The 17,520-nt window shown below is 44.6% G+C and overlaps 1 protein-coding gene across 2 annotated transcripts in view; it reads left to right on the forward strand.

The window, feature by feature from the left end:
* LRRC7 (leucine rich repeat containing 7) overlaps nucleotides 1-17,520 on the forward strand; it is a 593,735-nt gene that overhangs the window by 257,491 nt on the left and 318,724 nt on the right. For both annotated transcript variants that reach the window (XM_030207242.1, XM_030207243.1), the window contains one exon: nucleotides 9,336-9,453. In XM_030207242.1, the coding sequence (XP_030063102.1) occupies nucleotides 9,336-9,453 (118 nt within the window). The remainder of the gene's footprint in view (nucleotides 1-9,335; nucleotides 9,454-17,520) is intronic.

The following is a 17,520-nucleotide window of genomic DNA, read 5'->3' on the forward strand; positions in this document are numbered from 1 at the left end:
ACCTTCAATGAAATGAAGCAAATTGGAGAGGCAAGACCTTCCCTTGGCTGAACCCATGCTAACTCTGTCCCATTAAACCATGTTTATCTATATTTTCTTCTTTATAATAGTTTCCACTATTTTGCCTGGCACTGACATCATGCTTATCGGTCTGTAATTTCCTTGATCACCCCTGGAACCCTTTTTAAAAATTGGATTTGCATTGGCCACCCTTCAATCTTCAGGTACTACGGATAATTTTAACGACAGGTTTGCAGATCACTAACAGCAGTCAGCAGTTTCAAGTTTAGTACCCAAAACAGTAACCAGAAACACCTTGTGGGAATCAAGCCCACATCTCCTGCATTGAGGGGCCACAGCCCTAACCCCTAGGCCATACACGTATACCTCTATCATATCTCCCCTCAGCCTTCTCTTCTCCAAGCTGAAGAGCCCTAGCCGCTTTAGCCTTTCCTCACAGGGAAGTCGGCCCATCCCCTTTATCAGTTTTGTCTCCCTTTTTTGTACCTTTTCTAATTCTGCTACATCTTTTTTGAGATGTGGTGACCACAATTGCACAGTGGAACCATAATTCAGAGACCCTTAGCTGTTTGTGTATTGCCATAAAACCAGAGCTATCCCTATTAAATTGTGTTATGCCTAGCATTTTTCATACGGTTGTCTTCTATGTATGCTTTAACTTGCCACCTTATTAATGGGTTTGGACTACTTTTTGAAGGAATTTAAACTGGGCAGGCTGAACCTGTATTCAAGAATACATCATTTTGAGGTCCTTTTACAAAGGTGCACTGAAAAATGGCTTGCGGTAGTGTAGGCGCGGGTTTTGGACGCACACAGAATCACTTTTCAGCGCACCTGTAAAAAGGTCTCTTCCACCCCACCCCCCCCAAAAATGGATGTGCAGCAAAATCAAAGTTGCCGTGCGCCCATTATGGGTCTCAGACCTTACCGCCAGCCATAGACCTAGCGGTAAAGAATTTGAGCAGTAACGACCTGCGCGCGTCCGCTACGCGAGCCAGAAAATAAAAAATGTTTTTCAGATGCGCGCTAAAAATGAAATTACCGCAAGAGCCACGCAGTAGTCGGGTGGTAAGTCCATTTTGGTGCGTGTTGGACGGGCATAGATGCTTACGCGGCTTAATAAAAGGGGCTCTTTATTACTTCTTGCTGATATGCAATTAAGCTTCCGTATTCCCCGATCCAGTTTGTAAAGCTTGGTTGTTCTCTGTTTTCTACAGAAAGAAAGGTTTCTTAAATTTGGGTACAAAAGTGCCCCTATGATTATACATAATAATAAGGTGCTTGAGAAGCTGTTGATGTACACTAGTCGCACTGTGTAGAGTACTCCTGAAAAGAAAGTGGATCTGTAACAATGAAGATGAATCAGTAGCTATGAAAGCTCACAGGAAATAATCCAACAATAAGAAAATTACCCTCTTTCACATTTTAATGTAAATTGATGTGATCATTGTGAAATGAGTTTTGAAAGCAAATGCAAAGATAGCACTTTGCTGAAACCCAGAGCAGCTTTGCTAGTAATTACAATAAATATGTAAGCCCAGTAAAACTATGGCAGAATGAAAGCAATTAGTAAGCACTTTATAACAACAAAAAGTATATACATAAAGAAAGAGGAGTGAATAGGAAAATACTTTTGGAGAAATCTAAAACTTCTAGCTACCACTCATCCTGACTATGCCTGTTGGAATGGCTGTGTAACACTGGTAGGTGAAATATACTGTACGACAGAATTCTTAGCTACCACGTCTGTAAAACTAGTTATATTGGTTATGCATCGTTCACTCCAGTAGACTGAAAGAACAATGGATCTTAGCCCCACTATTCTACAAGGGCATCCGATTTCAGAAGATCTTCAACTCACTCTTCCCAGTATCAGGGATCGCATTATTTTATTTATTTTTATTTATTTATTAGGATTTATTTACAACCTTTTTCGAAGGAATTCACTCGAGGCGGTGTACAGTAAGAATAAATCAAACATGAGCAATAGGCAATTCTAGCAGTAAAAAATATTCAAATAACAATACAAAGTATGGAACTCACTCCCTCATAAGAACATAAGAGTAGCCATACTGGGTCAGACTAATGGTCCATCCAGCCCAGTATCCTGTTTCCAACAGTGGCCAAGCCAGGTCACAAGTACCTGGCAGAAACCCAAATATTGGCAACATTCCATGCTACAAATCCCAGGGCAAGCAGTTGCTTCCCCATGTCGGTTTCAATAACAGACTATGGACTTTTCCTCCAGGAACTTGTCCAAACCGTTTAAAACCCAGATATGCCAACCGCTGTTACCACATCCTCCGGCAAACAGTTCAAGAGCTTAACTATTCGTTGAGTGAAAAAATATCTCCTCTTATTTGTTTTAAAAGTAACTTCCTTGAGTGTACTTTTGGAACAAGTAAAAAATTGATTTACTTCTACTCGTTCTACACCACTCAGGATTTTGTAGACTTCAATCATATCTCTCCTCATCCGTCTCTTTTCCAAGTTGAAGAGCCTCGGCTATTAGATCAGCTTCCGTAAGAGCCTAAAAACCTTCCTCTTCCCAAAGACTGATATTTAACAATCACCACTCTTCAGGCCCCTGATGGACCATAGAATTGTAATATCTACTACAATCACTATAGTGCTATATAACATTGCACATAACCAACAAGATTGTACTCACATCAATGTCCTATTTATAATATTATATTCACCTAAATGTCTTACTTATAATATTATATCAAGTTTTGGCCCACTGATGATGTAAACCACACTGAACCCTAATGAATTATACAGAGAATGAGACTGAAAGAAGGATAAACACAGCCTCCCAGAAAGAAAAGTCCATGTATACATTTGAGCTGTTTCGGCCCTCTTTAAAGTTCTTTAGCTTTTTCATCCTGCATTTACTTGCATAGGGATGCAGTATAGGTAGCATGTGTGAGGAGGTTCGTTCAGCCGTGGCACCACAGTTTCTTGGTGCATATAAGTTGCAGCTGTCTGTGGAGTTAACGAAGCCTTCTTTCTTTTAATGGCACTGGGTCCATCTCACTGAACTTTCATTATATAAAGTAAGGAGCTGATATTCAGCAGGACTTGCATGGGTAGAAGCAGCTGCTACATGGATAATTCTGGCTCTCCAAGTCCCTAACTAGAATTTGAACAATGCTGCTAAAAATTTGTATAGACCGCCTTGGTGTTCTAAGGGAAATTCTGCAACCTTTCACTCACAGATATGTGTGCATTCCACTCACAAATGATTAGAATGCTGGTATTTATGCGTATATGTGCATACTTATGCAAGTATGGCACCTACATGCTATTCTGCAAATACACACTTAACTTACCATGAGTGTCAGAACAGGGGGGAGCTACAGGTGCCAATGACACTCTCCAAATGTTTCTTCTCCTCCCCACCCCACCAGGTGTTTCTTTCCTTACCTCCCTCCTGCTAGGACAGAGACCCTATGATCAGCATAGCTGCAGAAACATCGCAACTGGCCAACGCGGGACCTTGAGCATCTGCACATGCTGAAGGCCAGCCGGCTTCCACACCCTTTGAAACAGGAAAGTTCAGAGGGGGCAAGAGCTGGCAGGACTTGAGCATGCACAGATGCTCAAAGTCCTATGCTGGCTAGCCACGATGTCTGTTCTGTTATATGGTTTGTAGTGTTGCCTCCTTGGGGGAGGGAGTTAAGGAAAGAAACACCGGGTAGAGAAGGGGAAGGGAGAAATGGAAGGAAGGAGAAAAATGCTGGAGACCATAGGAGGGGGAGGGAAGGAGAGAAATGCTGAACACTGGGAGGGTGGGGGGGGGGTTGAGAAGTAGGGGAAGAGAGAAATGCTGTACTCCATGGTGGGGGGGGGGGGGGGCTTGTAGAATGGTAGGTAATGGAAGGGAATATGCAAGGGTTGGGGCACAGCTGGGGATGGGTGTGGGAAGGAGCAGGAAGCAGAGTTGGGGTTGGAGATTGGGGCCCCCATAACTTAAAGGCATTCCACTTCCCCTGCTTACTTAGCATGTATTTGCAAGGGGGTGTACAGAGAGGCATAGGAGGGACATAGGAGGAGCTCCCACTCACACATGTAACTCACTAGTGCATTGATAGCCATTTACGCTGGTATTGTAGAAGAGAACCTCAGCCCTAGGATCCTTTAGAGAATAGGCTCGTGCTGCATTTCCTAAGGTTGCCTATTTGGAAGTATCCAGTCATAAATTTTCCCCTCTCTGGGTTGTACTGGGGCAGGCCGGGGACCAAATTTCCACTTACCCAGTTATTGACAATTTTCAGTCTGCTGGTTGGGTAACTGCTTGGTTAAAGTTAGCTTTTTCAAGATACTTATCCAAATACCAGTCTGAATATTACTGGTACCCAGATAAGTGCCAGTGGGCAAAGTATACCCAAATATTTAGTACTAGACAGTATACAGATACTGACACTGCAGTGGCCAACATTTAAATCAAACACTGACCTTCATGGTTGAATATTACCCACTAATGGGGGAAAGTTATCAAACTGCGTTAGAGCAATAATCCATGTTATTTGCTCCTTAATGCAACTTAATGGGCACTAATGCAGCATTAGTTAATTACTGCAGGGTAAATGGTAATGAGAGATGCAACACATGCTGATGCATTTAAAGCAGCTCGTTACTGTGCACATGCTATACCACAGTTTGCAGTGTGCATCATCATTGCCCAAACATATCCACCTCAAACAAAAAGACACCTAAAACACTTTAAAAATACATGTAAAGAGAGGAAAATATGTATATAAAAAAAGACAAGGAGAAAACAATGTAATAAAGTCAATTACTTAAATATAAAAATACAACTATACAGTGGAACACATCCTAGATTTTCTTCAGATATATCCACAAGTAGAAAACAGGTCAGAAATACCGAAGAGTTGCATTCCTTCTGTTATCAAATTCACGTCAGTTGGTCACACAAGCTGTACTCCACAACTAAATATAATACACTCACAATCCTTTCCCTTTTTTTTAAATCAGTGGGATCATTTTTGAAAGAGAAAGGCGTCCATCTTTCGACATAAATCGGAAGATGGACGTCCTTCTCCCAGGGACATCCAAATCGGTATAATCTAAACCCGATTTTGGATATCCCCAACTGCACTCCGTTGCAAGGACGGCCAAAGTTCAAGGGGGCATGTCGGAGCTGAAGCGAAGGCGGGACTTGGGCGTGCCTAATACTTGGACGTCCTTGACCCATAATCGAAAAAAACAAGGACGTCCCTGACGAACACTTGGACGTTTTCACCCGGATCTGTTTTTCTTACAACTAAGGTATAAAAAGGTGCCTGAAATGACCAGATGACCATCGGAGAGAATCGGGGATGACCTCCCGTTACTCTCCCAGTGGTCACTAACCCCCTCCCACCCTCAAAAAGCATCTTTCAAAATATGTCGTGCCAGCCTCAGATGTCATACTCAGGTCCATGACAGCAGTATGTAGGTCCCTGGAGCATTTTAAGTGGGTGCAGTGCACTTCAGACAGGGGGACCCACCAGAAACCCACTGTACCCATATATAGGTACCCCCTTTCACCAGTAAGGGCTATGGTAGTGGTGTACAGTTGTGAGTAGTGGGGTTTGGGGGGCTCAGCACACAAGGTAAGGAAGCTATGTACCTGGGAGCAATTTATGAAGTCCACTGTAGTGCCCCCTAGGGTGCCTGGTTGGTGTCCTGGCATGTTAGGGGGACCAGTGCACTACAAATGCTGGCTCCTTCCATGACTAAATGGCTTGCACAGTGCACTACAAATGCTTGCTCCTCCCACAACCAAATGGCTTGCAATTGGTCATTTTTGACATGGACATCTTTGGTTTCGAAAATCGCCGAAAATCAGAAACATCCATGTCTAGTGATGTCCAAATCTAGGGACGGCAAAATTTAAGGATTTGGACGTCCCTGATGGTATTTTCGAAACAAAAGATGGACGTCCATCTTGTTTCGAAAATACGGGTTTCCCCGCCCCTAGATTTCGCCATTTTGCAAGGACGTCCAAATCGCAACTTGGATGTCCCTTTTGAAAATGCTCCTCCAAATCTCTTAGGGCCCCTTTTACCAAGTAGCGGTAACAGAGACTCTGCGGTGGCATCAGTGCACGAGTTTCCCACGCACCGAGGGCTCCCTTTTACTGTCGCCCGGAAAAAAGAAATTCTGGGTGGGGGACGGAAATGACTGTGCAGTAAGTGAAACACTTGCCACACAGCCATATCCTGGTGAAGCCCGGTGGTAACCGGACAGCGATTACCAATGGGCACACCCCAGCGCTAGTAAATACAAAAGTATTTTCTAGCACCCTAGTTGCCATGTGCTAGAAGCCAAAATTACCACTAGGCTCCTGAGCAAGCCCGACGGTAGGCCCGATTTGGCATGCAGCAAAATGGTAGTACAGGTTCCGCCGCATTGTAAAAGGGCCCCTTAACGCTTTCCCTTCCAAAATCAGCAAATCTTCAATTTTGCCCTACATGGATTTACTCAGGAAGTCACAACATACTAACAAAAAATAGAAACAAAAAAATGTTTATTCTTGCCAAAATAGAGGAGGTACTCTCAAAAACTACTAAATAGTCATTCCAAAAATAAATTTATATATGAAGACTTTGGTAAGGATTCCAGTGAACATGTAGGTTCCCTGAGTCAAGACAAGAAAATGCCTATGCATGGACTTGTAGGTAATATTGAACGCAAACATTGTTCAAACACGCCAAAACATCTTAAAATACTTGAAAAAAGTTATATAATTGATACAATTCATACAAATGCTTGCTATTCAATTTCCATGTTTAAACCAAAGAGATGCTGTTTGCCATCAATAAATGTATTGTTCATTCTACAATAGATGTTTAGAAAAATAACCTTAGTCATCATGACTTGTTCAATAATAAAAATGATGCATTCACTGTCAATGAGAATTTAAAATGGAAGACAGGGCTGCCAAGAGACAGAGCCGGGGCAGGGTCGACGCAGCTGCAGCTGCCCCCCACTCAGGCTGTCACCCCTTGCCCCCACCCCACTAGGGCCACTGACGCCCCCCCCCCCCCACACACACACAGCCAGCCACTCCCCCCCCCCCCCCCCCGCCCTTACTTTCCTGCGTCTGCTCCTCCCTGAGTCCGTCATTCTCCTGCTTCTGTGTGCCGGGACCCAGATTATCTCAATCACCTGGGTCCCGACACACAGGAGCAGGAGAAAGACAGACTCTTGAAGGTCGGGCCCAGAGAATATTGCCTACCCTGCCCCCCCCCCCCAGTGGCAGATTCTTTATTGCTTCAAACTGAAGGACAATTTGAGTTTTCACCTTCCATGTGGTCTTCCCAATATAGATGAAAGGACGGACACAAAATAACATAAACAAGCCCATAGAATTGCAGCCTCTGCATTTCTTCAAAAGATGAGTGAATGGTAACAATGGGATGTGCAATAACAGATATTTCTAAAACAGTGGCACAAACCACACAATCGCCACATTTATAGGAAACAATTCGATGAGAGGGCGCCTCATTTAGGCTCCCCAGTGCTGTGCGGTGAGAGTCCATTCCGGATGCTCAGATTCTTTTATAGAATAACTAGTAAAAAAAGCCCATTTCTGACACAAATGAAAGGGCGCTAGCAAGGTTTTCCTCTGAGTGTGTATGTTTGAGAGAGAGTGTGTGTGAGAGATGGAGTGTGTGTGTCATAGAGAGAATAAGAGAGAGACAGAGACAGCGTGTGTGTGTGTTTGTGTTAGAGAGAGTGTGTGAGAGACAGAGTATCTATGTGTGTGAGACTGTGTGTGTGTGACAGAGAGATAGAGTGTGATAGACAGGGAGTGTGTCAGAGAGAGTGTATGTGAGAGACAGTGAGTGAGTGAGTGTGAGCCCCCACCCCCCTCTTGCAGGGCCCCGCTCCCCACCCCACCTCTCTGGTCTCAGGACCCCCTCCCCACCTCCCTCTCCCCTGCCCCGTCTCCAGCCATCCATGTCCAGCGACCCTCCTCTCCCCCTGCCCCCCTGCAGCTACCCATGTCCAATGACCCTCCCCTCCCCCCCCCCGGCACATCAAACCCCCTCGCCACCTGCAGCTGCCAGTGGTAACGCTGTCTGGCCGCTGCTGCTTCCCCTGTTGAGCAGCAGCGTCCGCTACAAAAAGAAAAGAAGCGATAAATGTTTTTAAACCCAGCCCAAATCATTTGCAAATGCCCGAGTCTTACAATGCAGTCTCTGCAGCTGCTCCTTCTCTCGCCTGTCATGTCACTGCACTCCTCTGGGGTCTTAACCGGGGGGGGGGGGGGTGTTGATGTGCTTCGGGTGGGGGGAGGGAGGTTTTTGATGTGCTTGGGGGGGTAGGGGGTATTTGATGTGCCAGGGAGGGGATTGGGTGATGCGCTGAGGGGGGTGGGGTTTCTGTGGTGCCGCGCTTGTAGTTTTTTGATGCACCGCGCCCTGCCACTTGCTCCAAAGTGGCAGGGAGTGGCACACTGACAGCTGATTCCCAGGCAGGGGGAGGAGTAGGGAAAACTAACAGCTGTTAGTGACGTCATCCTGGCTACGGAGCCTAGTTCAGCAACTCCAGGAGCCACGGACACAGGCAGTCCCACATTAGAACGTTGGTGGTGAGAATTATTATATAGGATAGGATAACATAGCCTGGCATCGGTGTGCCTAACATTACATGCCCTCAGTTACACCAGCTGGGTGCCCCATCCAATGTCTCACCCATGCTCAGCCCACATTGCAGTTGCACACTATGGACTAGATTTTTTATATGGCACCAAAAAAAGCGCTATTCAATAAGCGAGCTTAAAGCTGCTTTCTAAACTTAGGAGTGCAGCATATTTTGAGCCCCTAGTCTTGTAATCTCTGTATTATTGGTAGATGGTTGTTTGTTACAATTATATTTTTTCATATATTATTTACTGTTCTTTTATTTTTGATGATTACGGGTTTTTTTTGTGGTTGTTACCCTTTCTTGTGGGATTATATTCAGGGGATTTTTCAAGGTATAAGTATACAAAAAAACTTTTACTATTTTACTATACAAGAAATATGAACAGTCTATGTCTTATTCTTCATTGGGACATTTTGCTGGTCTTAAGAAGTGGAAAACTCTGGATTTTTTTTTCTGTCTTGTAATGCTTAGTCATATGGTGTTGGTTGTACACAGGACTCAGTGTTAGTTGTGGTAGAATGTACTGTTTGTTTTGTATAGTTGTAAAATTTAATAAAAATAAAATAAAAAATAAGTTTACAAAAAACAATCACAAATTCTTTTTGTTGAAAATATTTAATGTGATTTGTTCCTATTTCTGTTATTTACAGCAATTATTTAGCTGTCAAGCGCTACGTAAATTGAGCATGCCTGACAATGACCTGTCAAACCTGCCAACCACTATTGCCAGCTTAGTTAACCTCAAAGAACTTGACATCAGCAAAAATGGTAAGGAACCACCAGCATTTTATCATCATACTATCTGTTGAAATATCGAGAGTATTACATGTACAGTTAACATTTCAAGATTCATCTTTTGTTGTAGCAGTGAATGTGTCACATAGAGGCATTCTTAAGTCCTTACTCTGTTCCTATGAGCCGTGCTTTCAATTTATTCTGAGGTTAGTTTTCAAAGGGTTTATGCTCCTAAACATTGAGAGTTAAAGCCCCATTTTGCATAGGACCCAAGGGAGGAATTAGAACGTCCAGGAAGGAGTGTTCAAAATTCTCCCAATATTTTACAAAAGGCTCTGCCAAAATGTGGAGCCTTCTGTAAAATGCATAGGGGATACCAGCAAATCATGGGCGTAGCCAGACAACAGATTTTGGGTGGGCCTAGGCAAGAAGTGGGTGGGCACCAAGTGTTCTCCCTCCCCCAACCACCACCCAAAAAATATTTCAGCTGGCGGGAAAACGCTTCTTTCCATCTTGGCAGTCTGCAGCAGGCATGAGCTGAAAATTGAGCATGTGCATGTGCTGGTATCATGGAGAGTAGAGTTTTCATTACCATCAGGGAGAAGTCTTCAGCTGGCAGAGCTTGGGATCCCCACCAGCTACCAGTAAATGTGTGCTACTGTTGAGTGGGCCTAAGCCCTAAGTGGGTGGGCCCCAGCCCACCCAGGCCCACCTGTGGCTACGCCATTGCAGCAAATATGCATGTATTTGCTGCCACATACAACTAGCGAAGTAATTTTGCAAAGATATATGTAGGAACAAAGAGCAGCATCGTGCAGCAGCTTCTATGTATAAGTGCCAATTTTGCAACCTCCGCGTAGAAGTGTGGCACTTATACATATATACATTGGGGAATTTTATATATGGCATTGAACTTTAGGCGCTACTTTTGTTCTGAATTTTCAGCGCAAAAAAGCGTTCTAATGGATGTAAGGTGCTGAAATAGGGCAGAAACGGCAGATCTGCTTGAAAACAAAAACACATTTACACATCCATTTATAGAATAGCACCTGAAGGAGGTGTGGCCACAGGAGGTGCATTGGCGAGTCACGGGCGTTCCCTTAAAATGCACGCAGTGTTAGAGAATAGTACAGATCCAAGTACAATTTGTGCACCAGAATTTACACCTGTTTCAGTTAGTGTAACTCCTTGCGCCTTAAGTGGAGCACAAATCCCATCACTATGCTCTATTCTATAAAGGATGCCGATCTTGGAACGCCCGTTATGGAATATCGTTCAGTGCCGATTTTTTTTGGCACCAAATTATAAGCGCCATTTAATGAATCCAGCTCATAGTCCCCTAAACTCACAGAACTGCACATATAAGTAATGGTAATTAACATTCAAAGCTACCAAAAGGTTCCCCCCCCCCCCCCCCCCACCACACACACACATTTGAAGCAGAAATGTTTTTTAAAAATGCAGGGTTAAGGAGAATTATACCCTTAACCCTTTTTGTAAGACCCTGGCCAAAACGAGCACTATTAAAAAATCTATGTATGTCTCTCGGCTGGTGCAAAATCTGGTGGGGAAATTTGTTAACTAAGGGCCTCATTTTCAAAACAGAAAAATGTCCAAAAAGGGGCATAACATGACAGATGAACATTTTTTTTTTTGCCAAAATGTCCAAATCACTATTTTCAAAACCCATTTTTAAGATGGTTTTCTATGCAGTTCATCTAAATCTCAAGGGGGTGGGTTGGAGGCATATTTGGGTGGGACTAGGGTGGGCTTATGATTTAAACATTTATCAGAGATAGTGGAACATTGTAAAAATGTTTGGAGCAAAATAATAGGACATTTTAGGCGGGAACTGTTTCAGTCATGACAAAGTGCCAAAGAGGTGCCCGAACTGACCAGATGATCACTGGAGGGACAGAGGCATGACCCCCCCCCCCCCCTTAATCCCCCAGTAGTCACTGACCCTCTCCCACTCACCTAAGAGGTGAAAGTGACAGTACATACCAGGCTCTGACAGCTTCACATATAATATCCATTTCTATTAGAGCAGTTAGCAGGTCTCTAGAGTAGCTTAGTGGTCAGTGCAGTGAACCATAGAGAAGAGGACCCAGGCCCATATCCCACTCTAACTGGTACACTTGTGGTAGAAAGTGTGAGTGCTCCAAAACCCACAAAATACCTACTGTACCTATATATAGGTGACACCTACAGGCTTAAGGGCTATTGTGGTGGTGTACAGTTGGGTACAGTACATTTTTTGCTATTCTTGGAGACAGGGGCGTAGCTGCATGGGGCCACGGGGGCATGGGCCCCCGTAGATTTGGCCCTAGCCCCTCCCCCCCGCCACCAACCCCCTCGACCTCCCCTCCCGCTGCCAATCCTTCCCCGCTGCCGTCGGGTACCTTTGCTGGTGGGGGTCCCCAACCCACGCCAGCCAAAGTCCTCTTCTCCGGACGTCAGACTCACAGAAACAGAAGCCTCCCCTGGCAGATCAGCAATACGGCCGCTCCGTAGAAGAGGACTTTGGCTGGTGGCGGTTGTGGACCCCCGCCAGCAAAGATACCCGACTGTGGCGGTGGGGAAGGATTGGCGGCGGCGGGAAGAGGGGGTCAAAAGGGTTGGTGCTGGGGGGGGTCAAAGGTGATGGTGGCAGTGAGCGGGTCAACAATGGTAGGGGGTCAGCGGCGCTGGGGGGGGGCTACAATGTGCCCCCTCACCTCGGGCTCTGGACCCCCCTCCTGCCAAAGTCTGGCTACGCCCCTGCCTGGAGGACTCACCATACAGTATAAGGGGGTTATGGTAAGATGTGTACCTGGGACCTTGTATGTGAAGTCCACTCCAGTGTTCCCTAGACTGCCCCACTACTCTCTTGGGATGTCTGTGTGGTCAGTCTACTAAGAATCCTCCCCCCCCCCCCCCCCTCCACCAATACATCCCAATGGCTTATTTTTCTGCATTTGTCCCTAGGACGTTTTTTTCCCCAAAAAAAATGGTGCCAAAAGATAAATGCATTGAGCACAAAAAAAAAAAAAATCTAGAAAACAGTGATTTTTTTTGAAACAAAAAGATAGATGTTATTCTGGTTCAAAAATCGTTATGCTCGCCATTCGATTTTTAATCACTAAAAGCAGGTGAGACAAGATTTTGGTTTCTTATCCACTTGTTGTACTACTATTCTTGATGCAGCCTGATTGGTGAAACATGGCCATGTTTGGCATTGGCTTTTAATTGGTTCAAGTGATGTAGTAGTATTAATAGTGGCAAAAGAGAGGGTCAAAGCACACAATGCAAAGACAACATCAAAAATGCACCAAGGGCCATCAAGCATGGGATAGTCAAGAATCCTTTTTAAGGACACTGTTCTGTTTTGCACTGAAACACGGCCCATGTCGGGTTTACTAATAAAGAACTCTTGACTATCCTATGCATGGCGGCCCTTGTTTGCCTTTTTTATTCTGTGGTAGTATTAATAAACATTTGATTGATTTCCCCATCTAGTGCTAGTCAAAACTGAACTGCAGTGATTGTGCTGCATACTTTGCCAACAAAATTAAAAGTCTCCAGCAGGACTTACAGGCAGTCCCACCCAGTCTCCAATCAGCTAACCAGGAACGCACAAACTTGCCCCCTCCTGACACAGACATATAGGACTCTTTTAACCCAATAACAGAGGAGGGCCTTGACAAAATTCTAAGAGTCCTTCGACCAACTACCTGCTCCCTCGACCCCTGCCCATCAAAGATAGTGCAGCAAGCAAGCAGGGGCCTCATAGAAGGCACCATAAAAATTGTAAACTCCTCTCTTTCTAATGAGCAACTACCAACAGCATTAAAAAAGAGCAGTGGTGCATCCTTTGCTAAAGAAGAACAACCTTGACCAGGACAAACTTGAAGGTTACCAGCCAGTATCTAACATCCCATTTCTAGGAAAACATATAGAACAAACAGTCTATGATCAATTGGTTAGATCCATGTCAATTTGGATTCAGACCCGGTTATGGAACAGAAACAGTCCTTGTATCTGTACTTGATGATCGTCACAGAAACTAAGACAGGGGATTTGCCTCGGTGTTAGTACTGCTAGATTTCTCAGCAGATTTGACACTGTGGATCACGATATCATGTTAGCAAGACTGGCAGAAACAGGTATCAGTGGAATAGTACTTGCCTGGGTCAGATCCTATCTATCAGACAGGCAACAGTCCATACTGTTCAGCAGCACCTCATCACCACCATGGGCACTGACCGGAGAGGTATCGCAAGGATCAATATTGTCACCTATTCTGTTCAATATGTACCTCAAGCCACTAGCCAAGCTGATCTGGTCGATGGACACTCAGTTCTACATCTATGCGGATGACATACAGGTACTCATACCCATTGAACCTGACATCCACAGCCCTGAATAAACTATCTGTCTAACATCAATTCAAAAATGTGCTAAAAACAACAAACTTTGCCTGAACCAAGTAAAACTGAATTTATTTGGGTCCCTAACATAAGTGGACCAGGGGCGTATCTGAACTGTGGCGGTAGGGGGGGCCAGGGCCAGAGTGAGGGGGCACATTATAGCCCCCCCCCCCCGCCGCCGCCGTCGCCATTGCCGATCCCCCTCCCCCCAGCCGCTGCCAATCTCCCCCGCCGTTGCTATCGCCTACCTTCGCTGGCGGGGGACCCCAACCCCCACCAGCCGAGGTCCGCGTCCTCCTGCCGCTGCCGGCTGCCTGTAAAAGAATTCCGTCAGCTGGCGGGGGACCCCCAACCCCCGCCAGCCAAGCCGAGGTCCTTTCATTTCTTCCACTAAAGCTGGCGCCGAAAGTTTCTTCTGAGTCTGACGTCCTGCACGGACCTCGGCTGGCGGGGGTTGGGGTCCCCCGCCAGCGAAGGTAGGCGACAGCAACAGAGGGGGAGGGTTGGCAGCGGTAGGGGGGTCCAGGGTGAAATCTGCGGGGGCCCAGGCCCCTGAGGCCCCACGCAGATACGCCCCTGAAGTGGACACATACCTGACATCAAAAGCTCTTTTGGGAAATATGAACTCCCTCTCAAATCACAAGTCAGGAACCTCACTTGTGACAACTATGCTGCCTGTCTTCTTACATTGAGAAGGCAATTCTTGTTCCAGTTGTGCATGCCATGATAACTTCAAGACTGGATTACTGTAATGCACTCTACATTGGTCTGACTACAAAGAGTTTGCACCAGGTCCAATTGATTTAGAATGCTACAGCAAGACTAATGGAAGGTTGTAAGCAATATGACCAGTCATCTCAATTATTTTCCAAAAACTTCACTGACTACCAGTACAATACAGGGCCAAATTTTGTTTTTACTTTATTTTCAAATTTTTCAATACAATTTCAGAAAATCATGAAATGGCAAAAAAACACAAAAATAGTAAACAGTAATACATAAAAATACAATCATGCCAACAAAGCCCACATCACAGAAATAAAAATCACATTTCCAAATAATTCAAAAGGTAAATAAGGATATTAAATCCATATCAAAGTTTTAATAACATTATTTGAACTCTAAAACAAGACCTAAAGTGCATCATTTCTCATGTCCTGTAAGAAAAGAATCAAGTTGAGTTGAATTGCCCAAAAATATGTTCCTTCCCCTGGTAAGCAATTAGACATTTACATGGGTATTTATGCAAAAAAAAGTTGCCCCCATGGTCAACACCCTAGCTTTCAGGGCCAAAAAGGCCTTCCTTCTAAGCTGAGTGGCTCTGGAGATGCCCAGAAAAACATTAACTTTTGCTCCACAGAAACTCAGATCTTTTTTTTCAAAATATCTCTACTGTATATATAAAAGGCACCACCAACGTTCTAAATGAAGCCTCCAGCTGGAAGTGTGAAGGGGGAGAGATATCCGGTTTCCCCATGAGTGTCTGCCCCACCCTCGCTCTCTCTGTAACACAAACAGTGAAGGAAAACACAGCAAAGCAAGAAATCAAATGGCTCTCTCTGTAACAGTGAAGGACTCAGAGGGGGGAGGGGAGAGAGGGCAGAAGCCCTCACTATCTCTGTAACACAAACAAAGCACAGCAGGAAACTTAACACTGAAGGACTCGACTCCCAGGGGGGAGGGGACAGAGAGCAGAGGGGAAGGGAGAGAGGGCAGAGGGCAGGGACACACACACTCCCACATGCACACAGAAGAAAACCTTGCTAGCCCCCGTTTCATTTGCATCAGAAACGGGGCTTTTTTACTAGTGTTTTCATAATCAAAGTTTTATCTTTTTCATAAAGAAAAGTTACTAGTTTATAATACCCTCAGTATCTTACAAAAATGCAGTTAGATCCACCTCAGATGTTATTAGCTTATGTGTTCCTTCTTGACCATTATAGTGTTTCTTCTTATCTGGCAAATAATAATAATTAGCTAGTGGAATTGTTTCAGCAGTAGGCAAACCCAGAATTTCCTTGAGGTACTTCCTCAAAAGGATTTCTGGGGAAAGCAAATATATAGAAGGAAAATTTTAAAAGCACAAGTTACAGCCCTTTTAGCATTTTCCATCAATTCTAATTTAACATAAATAGCATGAGAGTCCTTAATTGCTGAGATGGAAGCAGCTTTAAGAGTAGACACCTCCGCTTCAACCCCTGAAATACGTTTATCAAGAAAAGCCAAATTAATATCAACATTAACAAATTTGGTAACCATTTGCTGGGAAAAGGTTATTGACTGAGAAATAACAGACTTGAGCAACGCTTCCATATGCAAAATTAAGTCCCAAAGATCTTTCAAGGTAATCTCCTGGGCCAAACTCAGGGTAACTGACTCATCCTGGGAGTCTGCAAACTTTAAAACAGAAGGCAATCATGATAAAGATATACTCTGAGTCTCTGCAGAATCCCTAAGCGTTGCCTCAAGTTGAACGGAAACCACCTGGGATCCCGTAGCCGTCTGATTCGGTGGAGGGGTGGAGTTCTTTCTGGAGAACTCAAAGAGATCTCTATAGGGGATAGGGCTTGAACACCCTAACCTCCAGGAAAGCCAGTCACTACCAAATGCTTATCCATAGGTCCAACCACTGAAGGTGTAGAAATCTTAACTTTTGCATTACACTTCCCCATTATAATTTAAGGAAAAAAGAAGAACCTAAAATTTTTTGATAGTCCTCAAGGCTCCTTGGTGCTCCAAGGGGCTCCCAAGGGGCAGGGTATGCCCCTTAGGGCACACCCCTTCAGCCATGCCCTGCTCCTGCATGCCACAAAGCACTGACTCCAAATAGCGAAGTAAGTAGGGCCCAGCTGACGTCACAGATATGCATATTTTCAAAGCACTTTGGGAGGCTAAGTTCCATAGGTTTCTATGGAACTTTGGGAGGCTAAGTGCTTTGAAAATGAGCCCGAGAGTGTCCCAAGCCACTGCCTGATGGAAACTGCACTATTGGGATTGGTTCTGGGTGCCTGTTTTATAAGGCACATAGACACTTATGTTGCCTTTATAAAATAAAAACACAAAATATATACTCTCCACTAAGAGCAGCAATAACACTTCCCATAAGCGAAAGGGAAATGGGACTTGATATACCACCTTTCTGAGGTTTTTGCAACTACATACAAAGCGGTTTACATATATTCAGGTACTTATTTTGTACCAGGGGCAATGGAGGGTTAAGTGACTTACCCAGAGTCACAAGGTGCTGCAGTGGGAATCAAACTCAGTTCCCCAGGATGAAAGTCCACTGCACTAACCACTAGGCTACACTCATACAGAATAATAGAAGTGGACCTCAGAATGTGGAGTAAAGATGCAGAAATAAACTACTTTTCAGATTCCTTACTTCCATCACCAGTTTACTACACTTAGGGGGTCTTTTACTAAGGTGCGCTCATGTTATTAGCACGTTCTAAAATTGGGCACACGCTAAACGTTAGAGACGCCCATAGTCCTATGGGTGTCTCTAGCATTAGTGCATGTTAAAAATGCTAGCACACCTTAGTAAACAGGGCCCTTAGGGTCACTTTTACCAAGCTGCAGTAAAAGGGGACCTGCGGTGTGATCGGTGTATTGATTTGCCACGTGCTGAGGCCCCCTTTTACCACTGCAGGTAAATAGTTTTTGACCTCCCAAAAAAAAATAGCCCTGC

This window comes from Microcaecilia unicolor, chromosome 6 (assembly GCF_901765095.1).
Source record: "Microcaecilia unicolor chromosome 6, aMicUni1.1, whole genome shotgun sequence".
In the NCBI taxonomy this organism is placed as follows: domain Eukaryota; kingdom Metazoa; phylum Chordata; class Amphibia; order Gymnophiona; family Siphonopidae; genus Microcaecilia; species Microcaecilia unicolor.